The 27,941-nt window shown below is 43.7% G+C and overlaps 2 protein-coding genes across 14 annotated transcripts in view; one reads left to right on the top strand and one right to left on the bottom strand.

Moving 5' to 3' along the window:
- Positions 1-203: 203 nt before the first annotated feature.
- TLR21 (toll like receptor 21) lies at positions 204-26,788 on the bottom strand. Of its 5 annotated transcripts, XM_040707022.2 has the most exons (5): positions 26,535-26,788; positions 25,859-25,972; positions 14,941-15,043; positions 4,276-4,321; positions 204-3,875 (listed from the first exon to the last, which is right to left on the bottom strand). In XM_040707022.2, exons 4-5 carry the CDS (start codon positions 4,299-4,301, stop codon positions 983-985), a joined length of 2,919 nt encoding a protein of 972 aa, XP_040562956.1. In that variant the 5' UTR covers positions 4,302-4,321; positions 14,941-15,043; positions 25,859-25,972; positions 26,535-26,788; the 3' UTR covers positions 204-982. The 5 variants fall into 5 exon arrangements, with proteins under 5 accessions (XP_040562956.1, XP_040562958.1, XP_040562957.1 ...); XM_040707024.2 differs by lacking the exon at positions 4,276-4,321; XM_040707023.2 differs by lacking the exons at positions 25,859-25,972; positions 26,535-26,788 and adding an exon at positions 18,169-18,444.
- The window catches only part of SLC7A6 (solute carrier family 7 member 6), a 28,096-nt gene continuing 26,694 nt past the window's right edge, over positions 26,540-27,941 (top strand). For 3 of the 9 annotated variants that reach the window (XM_015292306.4, XM_015292305.4, XM_046899565.1), the window contains exons 1-2: positions 26,540-26,640; positions 27,693-27,746. The gene's annotated coding sequence lies outside the window, so the exon portion shown is untranslated. Of the gene's footprint in view, positions 26,641-26,909; positions 27,523-27,692; positions 27,747-27,941 lie in introns of those variants that run through there. The other 6 variants (XM_046899563.1, XM_015292303.4, XM_015292302.4 and 3 more) reach the window with 4 other exon arrangements.

Here is a 27,941-nt window from a genome sequence, read left to right as displayed (position 1 = left end):
TTGAGACGTCCTGGGCTTCCCACCTCAGCCCACTCTTTGCTCAAAATCTCTGTTTTCTCCTCATTTTACAGCCAGAATCCCAAACAATGGCCAAAAAGAACTCAGGGACAGTGCCCCCCTCATCTGACTGTGCCATTGTCTGGCCCCGTAAAATGCCATCCCAATCCCACCTCACCCCAAATATGACCATAGCGAGGGACAAGTGAAGCGGGGGGAGCCTTACTTTATTCTCTGTGCACAACAGAGCCTGCTACACCCCATGGCAGCAATGCCTTGTGGGATCCCAGAAACTCTGTTCTGGGGAAGAAAAGCACTTTTGGGGTCCTTTGGGATGGTACAAGCATTTTGAGGCAAGAAAAGTCAGTTTGAGGTCCTTTTGGAGGGTAACAGTCTGGAGTGAGGAAGGTTGTTCTTGGGCCTGTTTGGAGGAGAATCCGAGAATCTAATTCTACAGTACATAAGAATTTTGACTGAGTAGAGCCATCTGAATTGGCAGATCTGGGTATTTGGAATGAGAAAGGCCATTCTGATGTCCTTTGGGAGGTTAACCTGGCATTTTGGGATGAGAAAAGCCCTGCTGTGGTTCTCCCTGTGGTTGCTTCTCCTCCTCTGCACAGCCAGTTGCTTTCCTCTCTACAGCCCTCTGTCCTGCAGTTGGATGTCCTCCATCTTACGGACAGTTTTCCTCCCATCTACAGCTGGTTGTCTTCCACCCTATGATCAGTTGTACTCCATCTTACAGCTGGTTCTCCTCAACCCTATGGTCAACTGTAGTCTTCTGTATGGGCAGCTGTTGTGTTCCATCCTACGGCTGGTTGTCATCCTCCATATGGATAGTTGCTGTCCATCACTGGCTCTACTCCACCCTTTGGCCAGGTGTTGTCCTCCACTCTATGGATGGTTCTCTTTCACATTTTGGCCAGCTGTTGTCCTCCACCCTATGGCTGACTTTCCTCCATCCTCCAGCCAGCTAACACCTCCACTACATCTGTTTGTCTCCTTCCCTGGGCCTTCCCGTCCCTCCACCCAAACCTTCTTCTTCCTCCTCCTCTCCTCCCTCTCCCCACCTCAGTGCCCTCTTCAGCCGTGCCCAAAAGAGCGGCTGAGCTGCGGGGTCAAGAGGCCAGCGCAGGTAGGTGCGCCGCAGCAGCACCCGCCGCATGCGGTGGTAGGCAGACAGCTCAGCATCACCCACGTCCTCCAGCAGCACCAGTACCAGGATGTCACGCCGCTCATCCAACAGCCGGTAGCTGGCCAACTGCACCTCTAGAGAGCACCACTCGCTGCGCAGGTAGCTGCGGCTCACCACGCACACCGTCTTCCGGCTGTTGTAGACAGCATCCACAATGTTGTCAATGATGCTGCGGCCCGGCTGGAAGTCGCGGTGGTGCAAGCAGAGGCGGAAGGCACCGTGCTCCAGCTCAGGCACCAGCTTCTGCAACACCCAACTTTCATCAGCTGAATTGTAGGACACAAAGCTGTCATAGAGGTAGCACTTTTCCTCCCGCCGCCACCGCTGGTTGACCCAGCACCGCAGAAGGTACCAGTGGTACTTCAGCCTCCAGTAGGCGCGGTGGTACACCACCGGCACCACCAGCAGCAGCAGCACTGCCGGTGCAGTCCCAGCAAAGAGATAGAGCCCCAGGTCCAGGAAGCAGACGTGTGTGTCAAAGCTGTGGATGTAGGCATTGTGCTGTGAGCCACAGGTGTAGTTGTAGGGGTAGACAACCTGCACACGGCTGTTGTTCAGCCAGCCCTGCAGCCACATGTTGTCACAGGTGCAGCTGAGCGGACACTTGCGCAGGTCCAGGTAGCGCAAGGAGGACAGCCGGCTGGCAACGCTGTCATTGAAGGTCTTCAGCTCGTTTCTGGCCAAGTGCAGCACCTGCAGCCGGCTGAGATTGCCGAAGACTTCCAGAGTGAGCGAGTGCAGCCCTGCATTCTCCAGGTCCAGGAACCGCAGGTTGCCCAGGTTTCTGAAGATGCCGTCAGGCAGGTCATGCAGCCCATTGCTGCTGTCAGCCAATGCCAGGGAGCGCAGCTGGCCCAAGTCCTCGAAGACATCCGGTGGGATGGACCGCAGCATGTTCTGTGACAGCGACAGCTGCTGCAGCCTCACCAAGCCCTGGAAGAAGTAGTGAGGCAGCATCTTCAGTCCATAGGGCTGCTGCGCCTGCAGCTTCAGGTCGTACAGGCTGCTCAGGTTGCGGAAGGGTGGCGGCTTGCGCAGCCACTGTGAGATGTACTGCAGGTTGTTGGCCCGCAGGTCCAGCACCCCCAGGGTAGCCTGCACTGGGGCGAACACAGTGCTGCTCACCTCCAGCAGTCTGTTGCGGTCCAGGTACAGCCTGCGCAGTTTGGGCAGCCCCTGCAGTGACTGTGCAGTCAGGTGGCGCAAGTTGTTGCCCCCTAAATCCAGCGTCTGCAGCTCAGCCAGCCCCTGGAAGACACCAGAGAAGAGGACGGAGACACGGTTGTTGCGCAGGTTGAGGGTGCGCAGTCTGTGGAGGTCAATGAAGGAGTTGTGATAGAGGTCGGTCAGCAGGTTGTTGTCCAGGCGCAGCTCTGTCAGGTTGTGCAGCCTCCACAGTGCCTGCCTGTCCAGCCACACCAGGCTGTTAATATTGAGCCACAACACCTGCAGGGCCGGGGCGTAGGCAAAGGCTTGGGGCCCAACAGTCAGGATGCGGTTAAAGCGGAAGGAAATGTTGTACAGCCGAGGCAGCACCTGGGCCCCCAGGCAAGACGGCAGTTTCTTCAGCAGGTTGTGTTCCACTGTCAGCACTTCCAGCTTCTCCCGCTGCTTCTTGCCCAGCAGCCGGCCGGCACAGCCCACGTGCTGTAGCCGGTTCCAGGACAGGTCCAGCTCTCTCAGCACAGGACACAACTGCAGTGCATTACAATGCAGCACCTTCAGCCCGTTGCGTTGTAGCTGCAGCCGCCGCAAGGCCTGGGGACCCTGCAGCCTCAGGCACACCTTATCCAGCCCCTGAGCCCCCAGCACCAACCCAGAGAAATCCAGGCTGCGAGGTTGGATGTCAGAGATGTCCAACAGGTGGAAGACATCCAAGGGGTTGCCGATCAGGTGGAGCAGGCTGATGTTGCGCAGGTGGAGCTGGGTGAAGACCTCCGCCTGTGAGATACTGTTGTAGGAGAGGTCGAGTATCTTCACGTGCCATAGCATCTCCGGGCTGCCCCCCGCTAACTCCCTCAGCGAGTTGTTGCACAGCTGCAGGGTGAGCAGCGAGGCGGGTAGCGGTGGGCCTGGCCCCAGCGTTGTCAGGTTGTTTTCACATAGGTCCAACAGCTCCAGCTGTGCCAAGCCCTGCACTGCCACTGCCACTGCCCCCAACCCATTCAGCCGCCCGCCCCGTAGAGACAGGCGGCGCAGGTTGACCAGGGGTAGCAGAGCACTTGGTGACACCGTGCTGAGGGGGTTATGTTGTACCTGCAGCGAGGACAGGTTGCCCAAGCTGTTGAACACCCCTTCAGCAAGTGTGGTCAGCTTGTTGTGAGACAGGTCCAGCACCACCAGCACACCCAGCCCATTGAAGGCACCAGGGGAGAGGGTCTCCAGGAGGTTGTAGGTCAGGTCCAGGGTATGCAGCTGTGTCAGGTGGGCAAAGGCAGAGGGCTGCAGGCAGCGCATTTTGTTGTATGACAGATTGAGCGCGATGGCATGTGGTGGCAGGTCAGACACTGCCAGGGCCGGCGACTGCAGGAAGCGCTGGATGCAGCGGAAGTACAAAGGTGCCTTGACATCCTCAATGCAGTTGCGAAAGCCATACGGGTGCACCATCGGCATCAGTGTCACTGTCACCAGCAGCAGCAGCCAGAGTGGACAGCAGTGGGAGGGGCACATCCTGGTGCTGGGCCTGGGGGAGATAGAGAGGGTCAAGGGCTGGGGCACAGAGACCACTGTGCCAAGGATGACTCAGTGACACCATCCCAGTATAACCAAGTACTGCCCACCGTGACCAGTGCTGCCCACCACAACCCAGCTCCATTTACAATAACCCAGTGACCCAGTGCCCCCACTACCAGTATAACCCAGTGCATTACTGCTGCCCTCCTCCCCGCAAAAGCCAGTGCAGAACTGGTTTGGCATATGGAGTTGAGGATTTGGGGACAAGAACTCTGTGTAAGATGAGGAGTGCTGAGGAAAGGGATGCAGGGATTTGCGGACAGGAGGGGTGTTGGGGATAGGACCAATGTAGGACTGGGGACAAGGACAGGGACAGAGCCATACAGGATTCCCCTTTTCTCCCCTCTCACCATGCCTTCTCCGCTGTCTCCATCATCCTCAGCCGCTTTCTCCTTTCTGGGGTGAAAAAGGGAAGTTGTAGTGTCACTTCATGTCACCACTGACGTAGGTGGTGGGAACTGCTGTCACATTTTGGAGGAGCGGCAGCGGCACCTGTCCCCAGTGGCTATGCCACCTCCCTGATGCTCTGTGTTGTGACTCCATGCCCCTCATGTCCTCATATCTCTCATGTCCCTCATGTCTCCATGTCTTCAAGTCTCCATGACCTCCTATGTCCCCTGTGTCCCTCAGGTTCCCATGTTTTGTTGTCCCCCTTAATCTTCTGTGCCTCCATGCCCCTGCAGATCCCATGTCTCCCTGTCATCATGTCTCTGCTTTTCCCCTGTTCTGTGATGTCCCCCCTCCCTCTGTCACAAGGTGCTGCTATCACTTCCCCTTTCCCCAGCCCCCACAGAGCTTCCTCCTGGTTTTGGTTCCTCCACTGGGTTATATAATGAAGGACTGGGCAGAACTGGATTGTACTGGGAGAGGGGAAAGGACAAAACTAAGGGAAACCAATAGAGTGTGAGAGCTCTAGAGGCATCTAACGAGCTCTAGGGGCTTCTAACAATCATGGTTTGACCCAGGGTTCAAGGGTCCCCAGCACAGCCCAGGATCAGCAGCTCCAGGAGGTGGTGGGAGAGTACAAAGTGATGACACAGTACACAGCTACCACATAGAAGCAAGCTGCTGACATATCAACCCTGCTTCTCTCTCCCTCTTTTAGGTACCAGTTGTGGGGACAGCCAGTAATGCACAAGCATGCCAGCTGCTGGCAGTGTGATTCAGCCCTTCTGTTGGGTGCTGGATCACCAGGGGTAGGGACACTCAGTACAGAATCCAGAAGTGGAATTGACCCCACCCAACCTGGCCTCGAGCACCTCCAGCTGTGGGGAACGCACAGCCCCTCTGGACAGTTGTGCCAGGGCCCCACTGCCCGCTGAGTAAAGAATTTCATCCTGACAGCTGAGCTAAATTTCCCCTCTTCTAGTTTAAAGCCATTCCCCCTTGTGCTATCAGTATTAGACAATGTAAAAGGTTGGTCTCCCTCCAGCTTGTAAGCTACCTTTGAGTACTGGAAGGCTGCAGTGAGGTCTCTCTTGCAAGTAACAGTAAGCTATGCTGCTTGCTCACTCACATAATTCTAAGACTCCAAGTGTAACCACAGCCCTTTGGCCTGATTTCCTTCTGCCAGGGTTTCTTAAAGTACCTGCCTGTCCCCATTGCATCAGGTGACAGAACTTGCCATAGATGGTAGGATCCTAGGCTTAGAATAATGTCTGGTTCCCTTCATCAATGGGACGCGCTGCAAAAGAGTTTTATGGAATACGGACGGCAAGATCCCAAGTGGGATAAGGAATGGCTAATGGCAATAAGCCGCAATCCAAGAGTCACATGGGGCAAACTCAACAAATGGAAAGATACGTGGGAAGAAAAAAAAGACAAGAGGAGGGAAGGAAGCTGTGTACACAGTAAGCCCACTACTGTACAAAGACTGCAGGTGACATGGATTGGAACTGCTGTTCCGAACTATGATCAGCAACATAACCCCCCTGTCGTTTTGGCTTTTTGATTAGCAACTTTAAACCTAGTTTGTCCCACAAGCCACGAGGCTCTCCGGGTCTCCTCTCCTGACGGCGAGTCCGAACCCTCCCCCAGGAGGCGCTGCTTCCCGTGGGTGCGGCGTCCCCATCATCTGATCCCTCCCTCGGAGCTCCCACTGCGAGGAAAAAAGCATCCATCTCATTCGTTACAGGCAGCTAATAAATCAGCCCGTGAAAACACATCCGCAGGCACTAAGGAGTTAGTGTCCTACCAGGAAATGTCTGCTGGCAGCCAATAGAAGGAGAGACAAGCAATGCAGATGACTCATGGGTTCCAGCTGCAGATCAAAGCAGAGCTGTGCTGGGTATCTGCAGCAGCTTCGCTGTGTCACTTGTCCTTTTAAGCCTTTGTTTTCAAATATAAGTTGATATTTGCTTCCAATTTCTTTTACTTGAGCGTTTGAGTATTAGCTTAACCTAGAAGAGCTTTTCCCATCCTAAGAAAAACATCTTCACTATGAATTAATTTTTAAAATTGGAAACCTGAAACAAATGGGTGCTCAGAAGAGCAGAACTACTAGGAAAAATGCCAAACTTCTGAGTGAGTGAGAGTGAGACTTTGTTATCTATAATGCCACTACATGGTACCATACCCCGTTATTAGTCCAACTACGATAGCAGCATTTGCAGAGTCCTGGATAAATAACAGATCTCTTCTTTTGGGGGCAAACTTCTGGAGATCACCAGCAAACCACTGAGCTCAGCTGTGGGATGTGAGACGGGGACAGTGCTCCTCGGCGGGTCGTGGTTTGTAACAGAAACACTGACCTGGTTTTCATTTTGCTTTAAAAATCCAAACCAGGAGCCGTTGCTAGCTTTTCTTTTTATCGAATTAGTGAATTAGCAGGAGTTTCAAACAATGTTACAGCTTTTACTTGATTCTATTTCAAGTGGAAAGAGATGAATTCAGGAATGGTTTAGATCCTATGTTCATTATATGAGCCTACATGTACTGTGTTTGGAGTTCTGAGCATTTTGATTACTTAGATGTTCCTTTTTTTTCAATGTTGGTTTAGCACCATTGCACTTACACTTGCTCCCCAAAGCCTGTGTTCTGCTTTCCTCCCTCCTACCATTCTGACTTCCTGTTTACATTATTCAGGGTGTAGGAAAACAGGGAGAGAAACTACTACAGTTCTACTTCGCCTGCAAAACCTTCACCATGCACTGATGAGAAATGCTTAGATTTGAGGAAATAAGTACTAAAATCAGTGGGGCTGTAACTCACTTCCTGTAATTAGCTCCCAGGCTCATGAATCAGCAGCACACACACGTACGAGAAACAGAAACCGAAATCTCAGCTTAGAACAATAAGCTCCGGGTCTGTCGAAATCAACTGAATTTTGATGGAATTCCAATGAATTTCCAACTAAGCAGTACCACAAAATTAATCAGATTTTTAAAGACAAATACAAGACAACAAAAAAGTTGAAGCTGCAGCTGGGTTAACGTCCTGCAGAAATGCCCAAGTGAATCTACAATTCAGTGTTTCCTGTGCACAAGGAAGTGACTGTCTGAAGTTAGACAGAAAAATCTTAGTATCCTCGTGACCAAAATAAGGCTTTGCTTTCACTGTGAATACAGCCTGTTTGAATTCAGATATGTAATCCAACTGCAGCTGATCTTCAGTATGACAGTCACTGCAGTAGTGCTGCTTATATCGTCTGAATTCAGCCTGACTGCTTTATGTCATGTTTTGACAATGTCCCAACAGACATGCAAGGAAGATCTTAATTTCCTTTTATATGCGGATCTCATGAAAAGCAGAAGGATACAAACTTCTGGGGATATGACATAGTACTGGTTTTATTAGTAGAATTGTATCAGCCTGTGTTCAACCTCGTGGTTCTCTCTCATTTCCACTGCCTGTGCTCCCATCACTGGATGAAATTCCCTTCTTCTAAACTGCCTCTCACCTTTGCTGCTTATTACAGGGACTGGAAGTTGCTGCTTCAGGAAGTAGCAGATGTCAGATGCTGTAAGCCTGAATGCTTTCTTCCTGCCTCCTCTTGGGATTTCCCAGCATCGTGGACTCATGGGGATAGCGACTGATGAGCTACATGTCCCTCTGCTCACTCATCCATGAGGTACGTAAGAGAAGTTATCTTTCGTGACAAAACTAAGGACAGGCTAAGCCAAAAGAGAAACACCACATAAATGATGGGCAGTAGTCACAGCCTGCTATTCAACTTCAGCACTGTACTTTTGTTCACTGTCCAGATCATGGTCTAGCTAACTAGAGGCAACAGCAAGTGAGCTCAGACATGCAGAACTGCAATCAGAGGAAGTGCCAGGATGTAGTGTGCCTCCCTCCTCAAAGACACGTTCATGCAAGGAGATGCTTACAGGTGAGTAGGATTTCCAAGGGCAGGGTATCCCTTATCTTTGTTACACTCCACGATGTTGCTGAAATACTTAGCTCAAAGACACTACAATAAAAATGCCAGATCTACATAACATGGTTGGATAGTATTCTGCATAAGGTCAATTGCAGCAGTGAGATAAATGTGAAATTCCTTGTATTTGGTGAGTAATAGATTACTGTTCCCAAAGGTCTGATATAAATATTTATATACAGACCTAAATGTTTAAAGCAGCAGCTGCCAAAGCACTTTCATACAAGTTTAGGAAACTAATCACTACAGTTCACGTGGTTTGTAAGTGGTGAACTGTTGTTAGACTTTGTTTCAGGAAGAAATGTCCACGTTCAGATGAAAATGAGACTTTATCTCAACAGTATTCTGTTTGCATGTTGGCATAATTTACTGAGCCATTCAAATGCTCGTACTTTTAACTTTAGGGATTTATACAAAGGAGGAAGATTACCTACTGTTACATGTCTGTTTTGGAGCTGCCATATACTTTTAGTTGCCTCAGCAACTCCAGATTGCAACTGTCTGTAAGGACATGGATCCTAGTGGGCATGGTGGAGATGGATTGATGGTTGCCTGAATGTCCATGTTGCATTAATGTTTTAGTAGAGGGTATTTAAGTAAAACCACTGTCAGATTTTATGTGCAAATATAGCAAAAGAGGGGGTTCTTCTACACTGTGCAATTCAGCAGTACAGCAGGATGTGGGTACATGATCGAGTTTATCCTAGAACTGCTTCTTCTCGTACAGGTTTCTTTGTTCCCAACTTGCCCACAGCCTGCTTTCTCTCTTCCAGCAGACTCTTTGCTTCTGCATTTTATTTTGCAGGTAGAGGGTTTTTAATCAAATAACTGTATTCTAGACCATCTGACCTGGGGGTTATACATATAGATATATGGTATCACTGGGATGCTTCCTAGGATGTTAGAAAAGGAAAAATATATTTGGAGTGTCAGCAAAACTTGCTGAAGGTCACAGACATGCAGTGAATCAGAATCAAATTTTTTGCAGTTTTTTAACTGACTGATCTGCCTGCCAGTGCCTAATGTAATGTCCTGCTCAGTCAGCTGCTATTTAAGTTACTTGAAAACAAAAATGATGGAGAAATGAGAAAAGAAGGTTTCCAGGAGTATATGTAGTTAGTAACCTGAAATGTAATTGTTATTGATCTTAATCAAGTTTCTCTTCTTTTCTTTTCTTTTCTTTTCTTTTCTTTTCTTTTCTTTTCTTTTCTTTTCTTTTCTTTTCTTTTCTTTTCTTTTCTTTTCTTTTCTTTTCTTTTCTTTTCTTTTCTTTTCTTTTCTTTTCTTTTCTTTTCTTTTCCTCTCTTCCCTTCTCTTCCCTTCCTCTTCTCTTCCTTTTAATTGAAAACTGAAGCTTAATAATGCAGGAAAAAAGAATCTCATCAGATAAGATGTTTGGACAGACTTTGACATAGAAAAATCCTTTCTCAAACCAATGAACTTGCTCTTGGAAATGATGAGAACATAAGTATGGATCCCCAACTAACAAACATTTGTTTGTTGTTTTCCAGTTTTGGAGTACTATCTTGGGAGAACCTAAGCAAACAGAAACTTCGTGAAGGTATTTCTCGATTGCTTGTCTGATTTTATTGTGCTAATCATTTCCCTTACTGTAGGGGAATGCTAACACAAACAGCACAGTCTATTCAAATGTCCCTTTGCCTTTTATTATGGTTAGAAAACAGTTTGTAAAGCATTATGTAATAATTATTGTAATCTAAGAACGGTCCCCATTCTATAGAGGCAGACACCGAGAAAGGCTTCTCTGCTGTGGGCTGAGTCCTGCATGACACAGCTGACTGTAGGGCTCCTGCATTTTTCAGGCTGAAAAGGACCTTCTAAAAGCACTACACAGAGCAAACTGTGCTGGTATTCGCACAGCTTTCACTTCCAGCTGCCATCTTGTGGCTGCCCAACGTAACTTCTATCCACAACAGGACTGAAACTCTGACAAAGTGTAAGTCTTTGTATAAAACTGTGTGCTTAGGATATCTCCACAATAATTACACATATACCCGAGGTATCTGTGCATGTACTTTACAGTGCTTATGTATCTGTTCATTTGTGACTTACTGTTTGAAGCAAGTTATTTATCTTGAAATGGCCTGTTGCAAAAAGTAGTCATGGTCATTGTTAAAGGCAAGCACATCTACTAACAAGAGTGTTAACACTTCTAGTTTTGCCTTTAAAAGCAGTCTTTGTTTCAATATACATGAAATAACTTATGCTGAATATCATATAAGAGTTCTGAAGTCTCAGAATTGATTCAAAAAGAAAATCAAAGGATGTCTGAGGTAGAAGCTACTTAAACTGATTTAATCTAGTTCACCCAGTTGCTCAACACAATAGCACAGTTAATACTCAATAACGTACTTAGTGTAGTTGCAATATATTGATGCTTAAACATATATACCATTTGATTTGCAACATGGTAGTTAAAATGCATTATTCCTCCCGCAGAATATGTAGACCTTCTAAATGGAATTTTTACTAGTGTAAATAAGGAAGCAAACTCTACTGCAAACTACAATCCGATGCGCACAAAAGTTTGTGCAATCTTAAGTTTGCTCCCATACAAGGACATCACTTGATTCTTTGATCTTTGTGGTGCGAAAGTAGGAAAGGTTTTGTGTTTATTGCTTTTCTGTACATGCTAAAGAGCTGGAGAATACCCTTTGGCACTTCAAGTTCATTTAAGAATTGAAGAAAATAGATACTGTGAAGTTTTCTGGCTGGTCTTCTGTAGAAACCTTCTCAACTGCTCCCCAAGGTTATAGAAATCATAGCATCTTTCCAGTCACCAGCTGTAATCAGTCTGGGAAATACAGATGAGTAAGAGCAAGTATCAGCCTCAAGTACAACAAGCCAGCTCTAGAACCAAGGCCAGTGTTCTTGTATGTACTGGCTAGAAGGTATTCATTCCCAAACCTAGACAGTGTTTGAATGGATATCATGTCCAAAATGACTGTGACAAAGGTACTGGAGATTCTTGAAAACTGACTCCTTCGTAAGTGTTGAAGTGTAAAGACTAAATCTACTGCAGATGTACCTTAGTTTTCCCCACTGTGTACAAGTACCAACACATCCTTATTGCAGACATAGTTTGGTAGACTAAACACAGGGTGCTCTTGCCACTTGTATGCTTGAAGGACAATATGTTACAGCAAGCCCAGCATACATATCTCAGTACAGGGCTATGCTCACCTTCTCCTGCATAATCCAAAACTGGATTTTAAATTGGAAGCTGGAGAAAGAGTAACAGGATAGACTCGAGTCAGATTCTGCACCTACTTATGTGTGTTAAAATGCAAAGTTGTTCTATGCATTTCATTATCACTACGTATCAGCATACTTGAGTATTATATATATTGTCACCATAAAATGTCAGTGTCAGTATTCTAGCTCCTGACAAATGTGAATTGAGCAAACATTCTGTATTCTTACTAGTGTTCCTGTGCTATTTTTTTTTTCCCCAGGAGACAGCACTTAATGCATACAAAGGTTCAAAAGTATTCATACCGTAGACAGGCATACATAATTCAGAGGGGAGTACACTGCATGTTTTTGAGAGTCTTACAAAAGTATTTCCTAAGCTTCTTGACTCTCTTGCCAGTTACTGACATTACATAATAAAACACTTCAGAGCAAAATGTCCCAAAATCTTGTTTGTGTCCCTAACAAGAACAACTATATCCAGTCGATCAACAAAACCCTGTTTTACCTTCTTATAAGCAGCAGACTGCTGCTCTTGCAAAAACACCCTCTGTCTAAAAGTCACTTTGAACCTCTCCTTGAGAAGGCCTTAATGCAATGGCAAAAATCTAGACTTCCTTGTGTGTTTTTCTTTTTTCTCCTAAAGTGTCAGCTGGGGAAAAAAGCATTTGCAACTCATTTTCTTAAACAGCAAGGACGACTGTTTTGTGATTACTCAACAACACTGTTGACTCTCATTCTCAAAGTGATGTTGGAACTTGTTGCAGGCCTGCCAATGTCAAAAGAACTGAAGACTGTGTACCTAGATAAGAGCTAACTTTATATTGAACAACTTGTTTTCTACTGAGACAATGGCTGCTGGCAGCACAGGCTTCAGAAACAATCTAGGACAGCAGTAAAAACTAGGACAGGTAGCCTACAGGTCTGTGCTGCCACAGCAACAGAGGCAACTAGGTGAAGTAGAATTAAGAGAGTCTAAAGGCTCAACAGCTGCACACTCACCCCTTTACCTGCACTGATACAGCCTTAGATTCCAAGACAAAGCTGCTTAGAAAAGGGTTTGGAAGAAGGTTTTCAAGATAATTCTTCTTTATTTTCTTTTTTTTTCAGGTCATCTGTTCACAAAAACTCAACTCTTGTAGTACCAAGCTTGTCAACTATTCTATTTGATAGCAGAATGAATAATGCAGGAAGAGAAAATTTTCTTGACATGGATCTGGCAAATTCTGTCCCATGGAACACAACAAAGAAAGGTCTCTACCTTGAAACATATTCAGTTCCAGCTATTCTAAGAAAAGGATAAATATCACTATTATTGCCACATGTACACATGTTTTCCAAGTACAAGTGTCTGTTCTCAGATCTCTGCCCTCTACCGGTGTCATCCAAAGCATGAGCTGGCTGCAGAAATGTTTTTACTGTATTCCTCATACCTTTGGAAATAAATAGTGAGCCACAGGGAACTAACTAACTTATAACAACATCTGCATTTCCAAGCATTTAGTTCTGATCAACAGCTGACAGATTTAGAATGGAATTTTCTGTAACTTAAGAAACAAATTCGTGCAGAATTCCTGAAAAACGTGAAAGCACACAGCAGCATACACCAAAATCTTCCTAGGAGTAGTGACCAATTAACAAGTGCCCAAAGAGCAGCTAGTAATTAAAAAGGAGTTCTCCCATCAGTTTTAACTTTATTATCCACTGCAGAGGACTGGAATGAAACATTATGTTCTGTTGCTGTTCCATTTACAGGTCTCATCTTACTCCTTTTAAACTTTCTTTTTGTCTTACTAGATCACCCAAGCTCTGACAGTAGAAGACCATTTTGTACTCTTCCCTTATCTGGTCCACCTTCAGGTAAAGAAAACAGCATTAGGACCCACCACTGGCACTTGGACACAGACCACAAACTATGCACCTTGAAAACCAGTGACAGGTAAGACTGAATTTCCAGTTCCAGAGGGCAATATTCTCCCAGATCCCAGACTGTAGTTTTAAGCTACAAACGTAGATACTCAGTGTTGAAAATGGTGACTAGAAGGGGAAACCACTTATTTCCTTTTGTGGTCTGATTTCATACTGAGCTGGAAACTGCTTCTGACTTGTGAAGCCTGCCTCTATCTGTAGGTGAAAAGCTCAGTTTCCTGTTTGTTTTTTTCCTTATTATTTTTGCTGGTTGGTTTCAAATTGGCGTATGATAATTCCTTCACCTGGCTGTCCATCCTTTTCAATTTACTACTGAGTGATGGCATGATTTAAGGATAAAGCAGTTGACCTATCCATACAGGAAAATTCACATCTGAACTCTGCTGTCAACACTCAGAAATCAGAATGACACAGGCACGTTTTCCAAGCTAACAATGGTCTTTGGCTATTAATTTTCTCTTGGTGTATGGTACTTATTGTACAATAAAATCCCTAATGGCAGTGCTAAGTATTCAAATAGGCACAAGCCTAATTTGTTTTGTGCAGAGGCAGAACCCAGTGCTCTTGTTCATTTTTACCAATAGCGTAAGTGGGGTTTTCTTTGTTTGTTTCATTGCGCTTTGATATATATATATATATAAAATATATTGAAGTTCCTCTTTCCACAGCATGTTTCAAATAGTTCTACAATCCTGAGTTACCTGTTAGCCACCCTTCTACTAGCTACAGGACAAAATTTTCTATTTGTGTAGAGTGAAGAGGTTTTGGACAAGGTTTGATCCAGTTGGTAAGATGAATGAATTGGGCCAGACTGGAAAATGTCTTTGTCTTAAACAATCTGAAGACTTTTGGAACATTTTTTTTCTTTACTATCACAGAATCATCATGGAATCATTGGAGTTGGAAGGGACAAAGCAGCCACTGCACAGGTTTCCCTCCTGAGATAGCCTGCTGCTGTGACTTTTCTTTTTTTAAGGTTTCTTAAGTGGACTTGGAATGACAGTGATTCACTTGCATCTGTCATAGTCTGTTGACTGAAGTCTGTCTCTCTGGCAGACCACGGTTTCAGTCCTCTCAAGGAAAAAGCCAGCTAGATTAAAAGATCACATCAACCCACTGCCTGCAGGAATCTCCAAGATTGGTACAGAAAATTCTAGTTTTGGACCTAGAGGGGAGGAGTGCAATGTGCAACATGGTAAATATTATTCAAGTCAGATGACACCTTATTTCCTTGACTTTAAAAGACAGGGAAACAGATTATGAGTTTTTGGGATCACACAAAGGAAAAACAGCTGTTATTACATCTTTCCAGATAAGAGAATTAAGAAATATTTCTTATACAGGACCTTAAGTCTTAGAAATGTTACATTATGCATGTAAATTATTCTATTTTTACTTGCAAACAATCATATGCCCTGAAAAAAAAAAAAGCAGTGATTGCAGCACTTTGGAGTGGCAGGCTTAAAGTGTTTGGTAAATGGAAAAACATTAATACCTTATATCCATGTTCTCTATGTATGTCTGCAGCTCAGTGTGAAGTTAAACCAGGAAGAAAAGATCTCAAGCTGATCGTTTTTTGAAATCATGGTTCTGCTGAACTGCAAAGGAAAATAGTAAGATTACCTTTGTTATAATGAAAATGAGGTTATAGAAATGCTGGGTTTTTCAAGTCACAGTGGGATTCCTTCAAGCCTCAAAGCACTGAAATAACATGAGAAAGTTCACTAGGCAGTCTACAAGGACTTCAGACACAAAACCTATATTATTCTGCTTCCCTGCATTGCATTTGTTCTCTGCAGTTTCAAACTGCTCACCTAATTCAGTCATTTGGTAGGTTGTAACATTAGATTTAGCAGTGATGTGTTTTCTAGGCACAGGTGAAATAAGAAATTTGTTCATTCACATACTACAGTACTGCTAGAATCATAAATTTCAGTGAGAAATTGCTTTTATATACATTCATTAAGCTTTTACGCTGTCTTGAGATAAAACAGTGTTACAATCAAAATCAGTGTAAGAACGTGTTGAAAATGGTTTTGCCAATGAAAGGCTGACTCTGCTGTTGGTTGTTTTTTTTTATGTGGCTTTGTTTTTTGTTTTTTGTTTGTTTTCTATCTGCACTTTACGTGGGATCCTTCAACAGACCAGAATAGCTGATGAGGAAGAGAACCACTGACCTGGTGTTGTGCTTGTATGGAAGGCATCAGATAACCAGAGTAAAACAGATAACCATTCTTTTGTGGGAATTATAGGATTTTATGAAGGAATCTTTCAATATTATTGAAACTTAATTATTAGCTTTCAGAAATGATTCTCTTCCATTCTGCTGAGGAACGTTTTTATAGTACTGACAGATGTACCAGCTGCTGGACTATGTTAATCTGTCATTATTATTATTTTTTTTTTACATAGAAACAGCTTTGGCTCTCACTTCTCTTGAAACAGCTTCTTAGATGAGAATTTCATTTGAAGCCAGACTTAATCGCAGTCTTAATTGTTAATTAGGGAACTGGCATGAAACAAGTGGGAGCGAAGTTATCTGTTTTTAGACAGATTTTGTTCTTGTACTTGGCTTTCCAACTTAAGTATCTGTAATAGGATGTGATCTTACAGAGTTACTGATCCATTACCATTGTGTTTACCCAGACTTTTGTCAGGATAATCCAAGACGACAGTTTGTAACCAATTACAAAACACAGGCAAATCTCTTATTTCATGTCCAAATGAGCATGAATTTAATTCTTTAAGTATGTTATTTAATAATTAACCCATAATCAGATTTCTTTGACACCTACTCAACTGAAATCAGTGCATGAGTTTGAGATTTTGTATGGATACTTGGGCTAAAAGCACTGTCATAAACTAACTGTGCCACTGCCAAAACCTCGTTGTTAACAAACTTAAACTAATGCAGGCTTATACCTCAATGTAGGCAAATGCAAAGTCTTCCTCATAAACCTCTTGTGCAATACAAACATTTAAACTTTGGGTTTGTTGACAGTTGCAGCTCTTGGGAACCTTTTTGTGGTGTGATGTTTTAGAAAGATACTTTTAGTTGATTGAAATGAAACTGCTTTTGATATAAAAAGTTTTGACGCAGAACAGGGATATGGTGACCTGAAATAAGCATTCATTTTGTTGTACCAAAGATACACACTCTTAAGAGGCCGTAATAAGTTGGCAGTGTAAGAAAGACATCAATGTAGATATGTTGATCACTGATGTGAAATAGCAAACTGCTTAAAGCTTATGGTATTTTGTTACACTTGTATGCCAAAAAAGATTTCTATTGTCCTTATCCTTCTTTTCCATAGTTCTCTTTATATCACAAAATATAGAATAAGCAACACTGAGAAAGAGCTGTACAGATTTATTAAAGGAAAGTACCAGAAATAGGCAGGGTTTTTTGTTTGTATTTTTTTCCCTTGACTTTATCAGTATGTATTTTTCTTGGAGCTGCTCACAGCCATCTTTTGCTGACTCGTACAAAGAGGACCATCCCTTGCCCCTTGCTCCTTTTTGCTATCTATACAGCACCCTTATCTCAGCTGGGATACTTCCTGCAACGAAAGAACTCCTGCACTAGAATTTTTTGAAGTTAATTTGTAGGCAATTAATCTGAGGTGCTGGAGGGGAGCTTCTGAGAGATTAGCCTTTCCAGTAGAGAACAAAACAAAGCTATAAATATCACTCAATAGTTGTTGCCAGCACATATCAAAATAGAGTCCCAGACAACAGAGGAAGACAAGTGCATGTTCACAGAATACCCATTTCCAAAACTTTAAAAATAATGCATTAATGAAATAACAGTGTACACATAAGAATTTTTACACTGATTAAGTCTAAAATGTAGAGCTGGGGAACTGGACTTGGTGACCTTTAAGAGTCCCTTCCAAATGATTCTATGATTCTATATTTAAACAACCTGAAGTGCTAACCAAACCTCAAGTATTTACATGGTATCATTTCAATTCTGCATGATCTTGCAAACACTTTCATGGTACCGCAGCTTCAGTCACTTGTGCTATCCACGTGAGGTTATGTACATATATAAATACTTGTGGGACTGGTTTGTTAGGGAAAGACCTAACCATCATCAAGGCTGCTACAGAGAATTCAAGTTTCTTCACAGCCAATTATTTGATAATGATGATATACATCTATTAAATATGCTTTCCCCTTTTTCTAAGTGCTTTCCCCTTTTTCTAAGACTGCTGCATTTTTTTTTTCATGCATGAAGAATGCTTTTCTCATTCTTTTTCTCCCACCCCTTCTGCCTCCTTTGTAAAATATTATTCTGGAGCTAAAAAAGGACTTAGTGGAGTTTCTGGTTTTGTTCCTCATCAAAAGAAATCAACCCCTGCTTGCCTCACTTGGCACACCCTTTAGTGAGGACATGGTTGGCTTGACAGCTGGTATGTTAGCAAAGTTAAACAAAACTCATGAATTTTGAAGGTAAGTCCACCATAAATTAAGCTGCCTGATGAGGTCTGCAGAGAACATACTTAATGAATTGTGTTACATTAAAGGTGTAGTGTAGCTGCAAGAGTATGTTAACTGTAAATTTGGTGTGTGTTTAACAAACGGGCTGCTGATAACTGAAGAACTGCATTTTTCTTAATCCTAGTGTGAGAAAAATGGTGGATAAGAAGTTCAGACATAGTACTTCTAGCTCTTGTGTTGATAGGAAATAATTTGTGACAGGTATTTTGCTGTTTCCTACCTTTATTTCTCTTCTTCCAAGGATACATCCCGGGTAATATTTAGAGATCTTTATCCCCAAACTGCAATCTGCACAGGTCTTTACAGTTGACCTTCCTCGTTCCACAGAAGTAAGAGAAGTATAGGACAAGAGGTAATGGCCTTTAGTTGTGCCAGGGGAGATTCAGGTTGGATATTAGGAAAAAAATTCTTCTCCAATAGAGCAGTGAGGCACTGGCACAGCTGCCCAGGGAGGTGAGGGAGTCACTGCCTGGAGGCGTTCAAGTGCCATAGAGATGTGACACTGAGAGATGTGGGCATGGGGGCGGGGGGTGGGCTGGGGTTGGACTTAGTGGTCTCAGAGGTCTTTTCCAACCTTAATGATTCTATGATCAGTTGAAGGAACTGTGTACTCTGCCAACCAGGCTGAATTAAATGGCAGTTATTGATTTAGAACAAAAACTTCACCCTGTGAAATATGATAACCTTCCACAGTATTTCGACACATTTCCAACTGTTGGTCTTGAACTTTCCACATAGCAACAATACCCACATAAGTAGAAAACACAGCTGAGTTTTCCTGTCAGAAGTAATCTGGCAGCACTCCAGAAAGGTCCGTACAGTTCGTTCATTCTTTAGGTTTCAGAGAAAAGTGCTTGTATGAGGTAATAGAATGACTGCCAAAATTATATCTCCTTTTCCCTTACTGACCAAAAAAGGCTATATATATATATATATATATATTTTTTTTTTTTTTTCCCAGCTAGGAAATTCAGTAAAATGTTAGCTGGGGTGAGAGAGGGGGTAAAGGTAGGCACTGAACTAGGGGTCTTTTTCTATTCCATGCTGGCAACATTTTAGCTGCAAAACAGTATTCAGCCCTAAGCATGGACTGAGGAGAACCCAGAAGAGCAGTGAGGAAGCATGACAAGTAAAGGCAAGTTGATAAAATGTTGTTTGTTTGGCCTAGCAAAGCTGAGGCGAAGGAAGACAGAACAGTCTGAAATAGAGGCAGTGAACATCCAGTGATGAAACAGGGTCTGGCACCAACCAGTTGTCTGCTCTTATGGTTTTATGACAAAGGAGTAGCTCTCAGGTAGGTGTTCAGAAGACATAAAAGACGTCTTCCTCCCTTCCCCAGCCAGAGCAGAGCATATTTGTGGACCATTTTCTACTCAAACAGGAGAGCTTCAGTAGACAAAATTAACTTATACAGCAGTGATCTGCTAAGCATTTTCCCTCCATGTGCCCATTAGGTACCTAGGGATCTGTTTATGCAAACTACACATGCTTAACTAAGATGATTTAGGGGAGAAGTGAATGTCTTTTTGTGGAATGAATTTAAATAACTACATTGTAACTTAAGCAGTATGTACTTCACTACAGTCTACCGGTGAAGATATGTCTGTTTGCGATTCAGCTATCTGGAAGACATAATACAGAGCACCCTCAATTTTCAGACATTTGGCTGTTGCTTAGGATGGGGGCAGAGTTCTCAACATTAAAATATTTTCCTCCCTCTTTTTTTGCATGAAATCATAGAAGAATCAAGAAAGAGTGACTATGTACAAGGTTATAATGCAAATGAAATCATAGGGGAAAAAAAAAATTACACGATTTGTGTTGAACTGGTAAGACCTCACACAGAAACATGATTGTTTTCCTAGGGACTGCATGTCTTAGACAAGCTGCACTGTACCCTGAATGAGACAATCTACAGCCAAAATACTTCAGCTCAGGGAAGCTTCCACAAAATGAGTAAATACTTCTTCTTCCTGGTCTGACTAGAGGAGCTGGTTCAAATGCAGTTCGCACAGCTCCAGCTAAGACCTGTTCTTTCAGCTAAAATCAATTGTATCCTGGAATTCAAGGCTGTAGGTAAATTTATTTTACAGAAACCTCTCACTTAGGTATAGAATTAACTAAATATTTAAGAGAAGGGAAATATCAATGCTGGTTTAAATTATCACACATTTCAAACCTGAAATCTGACAGTCTGTGGGTTCATTTTTCTGTACGAGAAAAAGTAATGGGGCAAAAAGTTTGAAAAGCTCAGCTGCTACACTTTGCTTTAATGTGTTTAATAAGGATGGTGGGGCTATTCCATTATTTGTATGTCAATACAGAGATTCACTTTTTGCTCCTCTAAGGCTTGATTTTTTTTTTTCTTTTAATCCAATGGCAACTCTTGCTCCCTCTGCCCTAACTGGACACCTGGAAGTGAAAGCTGTCATTTCTTGGCAGGTGCACCATATGGTTGTCCTCTGTAGCAAGAGAAGATGCATGCAGAGTCAGTGGGCCTTTTTTGTTGGCCAAAGGAAAGCTTTTTAAAGAAAAAAAAATACTATTACCTGTATCTCCCAGCTGTAATTTTACTGTACAGAATACAGTGGATTCAGTTGCAAGAGCATACACAACAGCTGACTTCTGCCTGTTTCAGTGCAACCACTGAATGTAAATGTCTCTGATTTTTATTCTAATGAAAAAGATAAAGGGTAAGCATAATGTGCATTATTCTAGCATCCACTAACCCAGGAGAACAATCTCTCCAGTAATAAAACATTTCAGTATTAAACTGCAGAAGGACAAATATAGTTATTCTTGCAGCGCGGCACTGAGCAACCCACGCAGTCAGTCTCCTGAAGTGTGAGGTGAGGACACGTACAGGGCTCTAGCCATAAAGTCTGTTGCATGCAATGACACTGATGACCCATTTTAACAATTAACCTGGCTGCCTCCTACAGTTTCAATGTAAGCTGATGTCTTCCAAGTTTCTCCCAAAAGTGACACTGAGGTAAAAATATCTGCCTGACCTCCACAGGCAGTAACGTGACACCCAGAAGCAGGAGGTTTGGTCTCCTTTATCGTGCAGCCTCAGCTCTGCCACAGAAGCCCAAGCGATCGCTCTTACTTCACTTCCTCATACACATCCACATGAAAATAAAGACATCAATGTCACCAGTGGTGCATTATCAGTGATCTATCTCTCATTAAAACAACATTACTGGTATTCAACATGCTCCTAGTTTGTAGGATTTAAGCTATGGAAAATAATACTGAAAAAAAAAGAGCAGTAAGGTGTAAAAGAAGTAACCATTTTCTTCTGGAACTAGAATATAAGTACATGCAGCACGGCTCTGATTCTTTTCAAAAGTTTGATTTATAGCACTTCACAGTATGTGATTGAGAGGCTGAAAAGGCTTTTCATAGTTGTGGGGATCTTGCATAACTTGGGAAACTCTCGGTTCTTAATTAGTCTACTATGATTTGCTCTGCGGGACACTATGCATCAAATAATCAAGAGCCAAGCGTGGAACAAAGGAGCAAAGTGCAAAATACACACAAATAGACTGCTGAGAAATCATTTCTGTTAGCAAAGCCAACCATAATTTTAACCTTAGGGCTGAATACCTTCTAATACTGGTAAAGAACAAATCAGAAATTGGAACAACTGTGCTGGCAGACAAAAGACTAAACCCATTAGCAGCACTATCCAGTTGATTGCAAAGGCAAATGGACTGGCAATAAATCCTTCTGTGCTACAACAAAATGCAATTCCCCTAGTCTTCAACACTTTTAATGTTAAAATGGGCTTGTTTTTAAATATGGAGGCATATTCTTGCTCCTGGGGCACGCAGTCTTGGGCAGGAGTCCTGACCTGATCTCATCCCTGTGAAACAACATTGTTTTGATTATTTTACAAAGAATGCCTACGCTATGTAAACCCATGAATTAGAACTTGTACAATGGTCCCAATTTCTAAATATTCAAAGGAGTGCTTACTACTCTGTTCACTTCTGCTTATACATAAAATGTATTAATTCAGGTCAGCATACATAGACATAATATCTGATTTGCCCACATTGTGGGGGAATCTATACAGAAAAGTCTCTGGATTTACATTTGGGAAAACTTCACTTTTAAACACAGCCTGAATTTGGAACAAATGTAACTAGCTGATCCTGAAAGATTCTGAAAAGTCTTGGCAATAAAGGCTTTCCCTATGATCAGTTCAGTCAAAAATTGTTACTGCTGCCCAGAAGTATGCTATATACATGCTAAAGTGTGCTGTTTTAAGTTCTTTACATTAAATGAAAGGGAATTCTTTTATAAATGTATAAAATTATTTAAATACACAAACCTTACAGAATAATGCAGTAATTAGGAGAAAAGTAACACTGTAAGCAAAGATGCATCAGTGGGGTTAGAACTGATGGAGCTGTACTGCAGAACATGGAATTAATGCAAAGTAGCTCTGCTAAGGAACATCTGGTGGAATTTTAATTGCAAAATCTGTACTCAGCATGGTAACACAAACAAAATGATGACACCGGCTTCAGCCTCTGGTGGCGAGCTGCCTGCTAACTGGCCTTCAGTGTAACCACTACTGAGCATTAGGAGACTCCTGTAAGCTTCCAGACTCCTTTTAACAAGAGAGATAGGCAGGCATTGCAAGGGAAGAAGGTACATCTGAAAAGGATTGATGATAACACAATGGAATTTGTAACATAAGGGAATTTTACTGTTTGAAGAAAAACTGAGCACACAAATTAGGAGAGTGAGAGTTGTGTAATATTAAAGCAACAACAAAACATGCAACGGATGTCTTAACTCACGTCCAAAAGGAATGTATCTAAATACCATGAAACTGGGCTATAAATACTACTACTCTTAGGGCCCTAAATCAAGAAAGAAATATTTATTTCTAAGAAACATTTTTAACAGCTAGAAATCCTCCTTACCTTGTTTTTTCTTTTATATATAGTGTTTTTTTTACTGGCCTTCAAAACAGACAAGGACAAATAGGTTTATCTTTAAAAATCCTTGCAGCTTTTTAATTCCTGGCGAGACAGTGATTGCAACTCCTGTGCTGTTTTGCAAGAAAGTGAAGCCAGTGACTCATCCCCTCACATCAACACACAGCCAGAGCCTTATGAAGGTAATTCAGTACAGGTAAGACAGTCTGCAACGAAGGATAGGCTCTCTGAGCTGAATGTTTTACCTGTCCTGAAGTCAATCTGTTTCTTCAAAAATAAGTGTAACTACAAAAGGTCACTTTTTTCCCAAATGATAAACCCCCAAATTTGACTGGGGAAGACAGGAAATATTGCACATTCCATTTATAATAGAGAAGATTAGAGTAGGAAACAGTAAAATGAAAACAGCTTGGGGCATTAATCAAAAGAATGCTGAGTGAACACTGGAATCCTTTTGTCTGATTATTTGTCTATTTTTTTTTCCTGTTTCTTTTTTCTCCTAGCAAGGTCTATTGGTAACATGTAAAAAATTGTCCATGCTCAGAAGATATCCACCTCTATTTTTACCTTGCAGCATGGACAGCACTGAAGAAAAATAGTTTGTAACCACGTGCAACAATGATGTGTATAACAAATAATAATAATAATAATAATAATGATAACGTAACTTAAATAAGCAATAAAATTATGATGAGAGCAGGCGGGGCAGTGAAAAGAAGAAGACAGCTGACAGTTAACAGAAGCAGGCAGATGATAAAATGAAATGATGAAAGGCAGATGTTTACATTACAATCTGTTTTAAAAGCCTGCAGTAGAGAGAAACTAAGTTTCCCATAAAAGGAGGCCTACTCTGAAAAGCATGCAAATAAGAGTACAGTTGTACAAGACCGGGCCATCTCTATGCTTCTGGTGCTTAGAGGGACATTTTCCATTCACCTCTGCCACTTCCTTTTCTCTCTGCTCCTAGCATGCTCTGTATTTGCACTTTTGTGATTATGATAGCAAAAAACCTAACCCAATTAAGTGTTTTTGGCCAGGTTAGAAAGCAGAATTGCCTCACCAGGGGGGCCAGATAAGCGCTGGAGCCAGTCAAATGCTGAGAGCCAATGAAACGGTGTAGGAGGAGGCATACTGCTGGGGGCAGTGAGATATATTTAGAAGCCTAAATTTAGATGTTTTGTTTAATTGCCTAGCATTTTGGTGCTTGTAGTCACTCTCATTTGTAAGTAATAATCACTCTGTTTCAAACAGCTACAGTAAAAGTTTGCATGACAGAAAAGACTGAAGTGGCAAAGGATCTAATTTGTTTTTGTAAACAAGTTCACTCAACAAATTTAACCGAACAAAAGGAACAGAGGGACTTAAACTCATTTTTTGAACTGTTTTTGCAGAGTTCGCGGTTGACTCTGTGCTGTTTCAGACAGTGAAGTTTGAAAAAAAATGCCTACTTTTAGGGCTCACAAGCATTGTCATTCCCTGTGTTTTGGTCAAAGCCACAGATTGCCTGTCACACAAATCACTGTATGAGCCCTAAAGATAGCTCATTTCAAAACAAGCACAAATGTTGTCCCAAGTTCTCATTTTGTACAGCAAATCTTCAAAAGGAACCAACATAAACCCTCAAATGTACGGTTGGAAGTGTCATCCTCATGACAATTAACGGCCTTAGTTATGCTCAGCAACGAGTACTTCCTATGGATACACATTGTTCAGCATCGACCTTGAAGGAGCTCAGCACATGCTTTTTTTTTTCCCATGACTGAAGTGCATGAGCATTATACTTTGGGTGGACTTACATGGCAAGGATGTGCTTAAACTCAGCCTACGCTCCAGGATTAACTTGCTACCAAGCACAAAGCTGATAAGCAGGCTGCAGATTCACTGAGATTAAGCAGCAGTTTTTACCTCTGCTCTGTTACATGTTACATTCTAAAACCATTTCCTGTGTATTTGGCTTTCTTTAGTATGACTTAAGTTCAGTTTCAGTTTGTTTAGGAGTATTTAAACTGTTTATTCTTCAACCTCTTTTTTTTTTTTTTTTTAAGTTGAATTACATTTCCTAAGTTGCATTTATGTGGAAATATCTCCTAAGTTGTATTTAAGTGGAAATATTATACAAAAAAAGCAGATTTGCTAAAACTGCAGGAGTACTTGCACGAGTCTACCCTTAGGATGGTGCCCTAAATGGATCCCTCACAAAAAACATCTACAGTTTTACAAGTTTTCAGAATTCAGAGGGTGAACTTCTCTTCTGAAATCCTCAAATGGGCATTTTTTCCAATAAATATCTTTTCAAAATCATAAAATAAAATGTCCCGCTCTGTACTGCCAGCATATGTGTTAAGGTTTGATTCTGATGCCTCTTCAGCTCTCATCTATTATGTGTTCCTAAAGGCAATGTTCTAATTTCCTGACATTTTATGAATGCATTTCTTGGAAGAGTGAATATTGTCTCCAGTAAATTCAGTTTATGAGGGAGCTTCCAAGCCAGTCTAGCATCAACTGAAATCAGCAGCATCTGCATCACACAGTCCATTTTTTGATTAATGTGTGAGACTGACTTCAAGTATATCTACCTGAAAATGCTGTTAGCATTATAAATAGAGCACTATGGATATTTGTCATTAGTGACTAAGCACTATTTCTATCTATCAGCCAGTCTCTGGGTTATATTATCTTTCTAAGTGCAATTACAACTTCATACTGTACAAAATGGAGCTATATTCCAGGAAGGACTTCTATGTCTTTTTCTTTTCATAGAATCATAGAATCGCTAAGGTTGGAAAAGACCCACAGGATCATCCAGTCCAACCATTCACCCTTCACCAATGGTTCTCGCTAAACCATGTCCCTCAACACAACATCTAAACGCTCTTTGGACACCAGAGCTTTTTTTCTGAAAAAACACCAGAGTTTTTTCTGTACATGTTGATTGAAAACAACAAATTCATTTACCAGGCAGCGCTGCTGAGATCCAGAAGACGACAGACAGGCATTGCTTGCTGCTTTACAACACTGCCCATAGCTTTGGGAGGAAACGGATTCAGTGCAGCTGTACTTGCGCAAGACCTAAAACCAACAAAAGCCAAACAAAGAGCTGAAACAGAGGTGGTGATGACAGAGCTGACATTATCGAACTGCTTCAGATTACAGCCTGCAAACGACTGTTTGTTTGGCCACAGCACTATGCAGGCTGGAAATGAAGCCCAATGGGGCAACCAGGAAGCTTCTCCTGGTTTGTGTATATAAGCAGCCAACTAAAAAGACTCCCTTCAAATCATTGTTGCCCAGACACAATGTAAGGAGTATTTTGAGAGATGTATTGAGGGCAACAGTGGCTTTGTGTGGGAATAATGGAGAAAAAAAAACAAGATGTGCAATCAAGTGGCATGGCAATGGGGAATGTGCACCTCATGCAGACAGAACCATTGCGTATCCTGAGTTGGAAAGAACCCATAAGGACCACCGAGCCCAGCTCCTCAGAGCTGGGCTCCACCACTGTATGGACTGATGGTGGGGATTACAACACTCATTTTGCCTTTCCCAGTCCTTCTATAGCCTTGTAATTTTTATTTGGCTGTAAAGCTTTTATCCCAGTGTATCCTATCGAAAAGTCCTCCCCCTGGCTCACCTGCTGGGGCTGCAGATAACAGCCGGAGAGACAAAGCCTATCACCCTGCTGCCTGGGGCCCTGACCTCTGCGTCCGTGAGGGAGCAGCTGGAAGCAGAACGAGGAGGTGGGTAGGGGGCTGAGCTCGCTGGCCCCGCGCTGAAGCAGCTGCCCGGGCCGAGGCGCCATATCCCCACAGGGGCTGCGGGCGGGAACGGCCCTCCGCCGCCACAGCGCTGAGGCGGGAACGGCGCGGCCAGCTCCATCTTGCGCCTGAGGGAAGGATGGGTCCCAGCCTCATTTGGAGCTGGGGCGTGGCGGGCTGTGGTTACCCGGCGGGGCCGGGCGAGAGTTCGGGCCCCGCGGTGGTTTCCTGCTGAGGGAGGGGCGGACCGTGACGGGCGCGGGGCTGCGAGACGGAGCGGCCGCCATCGTGCATGTGCGGTGAGGACTGAGCATCCCCGCAGCGCGGAGCCGGCAGGAGCGGAGGTAACGCGGGCAGCCGCGCCGGTACAGTCGCCCGGAGCCGCCGTGCGGGGCCGGCTGGGCGGCGGGCAGCAGGGTGGGGACCTCTCCGCAGCACCCGGGTTCGCCGCAGGTGCGGGAGCCGTGCGGGTTTGTCGCCGGGGCGCTGAGGGGCTGCGCTCGGCCCGCCCGGCTTCTGCCCCCGCCCTGAGGCGCGCGGCGGCCGCCGCGATTGCAGCCGGCGCTGCCCGGAGGGCGCGGAACGGCGCCGAGTTCGGCTCCTCAGGGAGGGGAGCGGCCCCAGCAGCGTTCTTCTCGCGCTCCCCGGGCAGCTCCTGCGCTCCCCGCGGTGTTTACCGGGGCGCGGGGTGTCGTGGACACCACATGGGGCCATGGCCGCGCTGCAGCGGCCGCTGTGGGAGCTGAGGTGTGTTGGCGTTATACACTGGCGGTACTGGGACTGCCGTGGCCTCTGTGCTGGGCGTTGCAGCTGTGTTTGTCCAGACATCCCCTCCTAGCAGCTGCCCCGCGCCCTCCCGACACGGTACGGTGACGCGTTGTTTCCTACTTGTAGCTGGCTCGGTTCCGCAGCTTTAATGTGACTGGGTTTGAAATCTGCTCCTGAGGTTGATCTAAATGGGATTAGTACTATAGCAAAATTTGCTAAGTTGCTTCTGAACGGGCTGATTTTTTTCCTTCATCTGATGTTCACAGCCATTCTCAGGGTTTCAGAGCACGTGGGTGGCTTTGCTGAACAGCTTCACACAGGTGCGTATTTACTGATACACCATCAAGTGAATAATTGACCTAGAAATGGGTCAATTTACTTGATAAACACACCTTGCCCTTTCTTGAAAACTGATGTTAGAAGCTCATTTATTTGATCTAAGGATTGTGATGGTTTATATGATGGGAGGAGTGAGGTGGAGATGTGACACTGGGAGATGCAGTCAGTGGAAATGG

This window comes from Gallus gallus, chromosome 11 (genome assembly GCF_016699485.2).
Source record: "Gallus gallus isolate bGalGal1 chromosome 11, bGalGal1.mat.broiler.GRCg7b, whole genome shotgun sequence".
In the NCBI taxonomy this organism is placed as follows: Eukaryota; Metazoa; Chordata; class Aves; order Galliformes; family Phasianidae; genus Gallus; species Gallus gallus.
The sequence above is the reverse complement of the archived record's forward strand: the minus strand, read 5'-3'. Positions and strand labels throughout refer to the sequence as shown.

Coding starts and splice junctions, on each gene's coding strand:
- TLR21 (XM_040707022.2), bottom strand. CDS start 4,301: ATGATGGAGACAGCGGAGAAGGCATG. Junction 3,876..4,275: donor GAGACAGCGGAGAAGGCATG/GTGAGAGGGGAG, acceptor TATCTCCCCCAG/GCCCAGCACCAGGATGTGCC.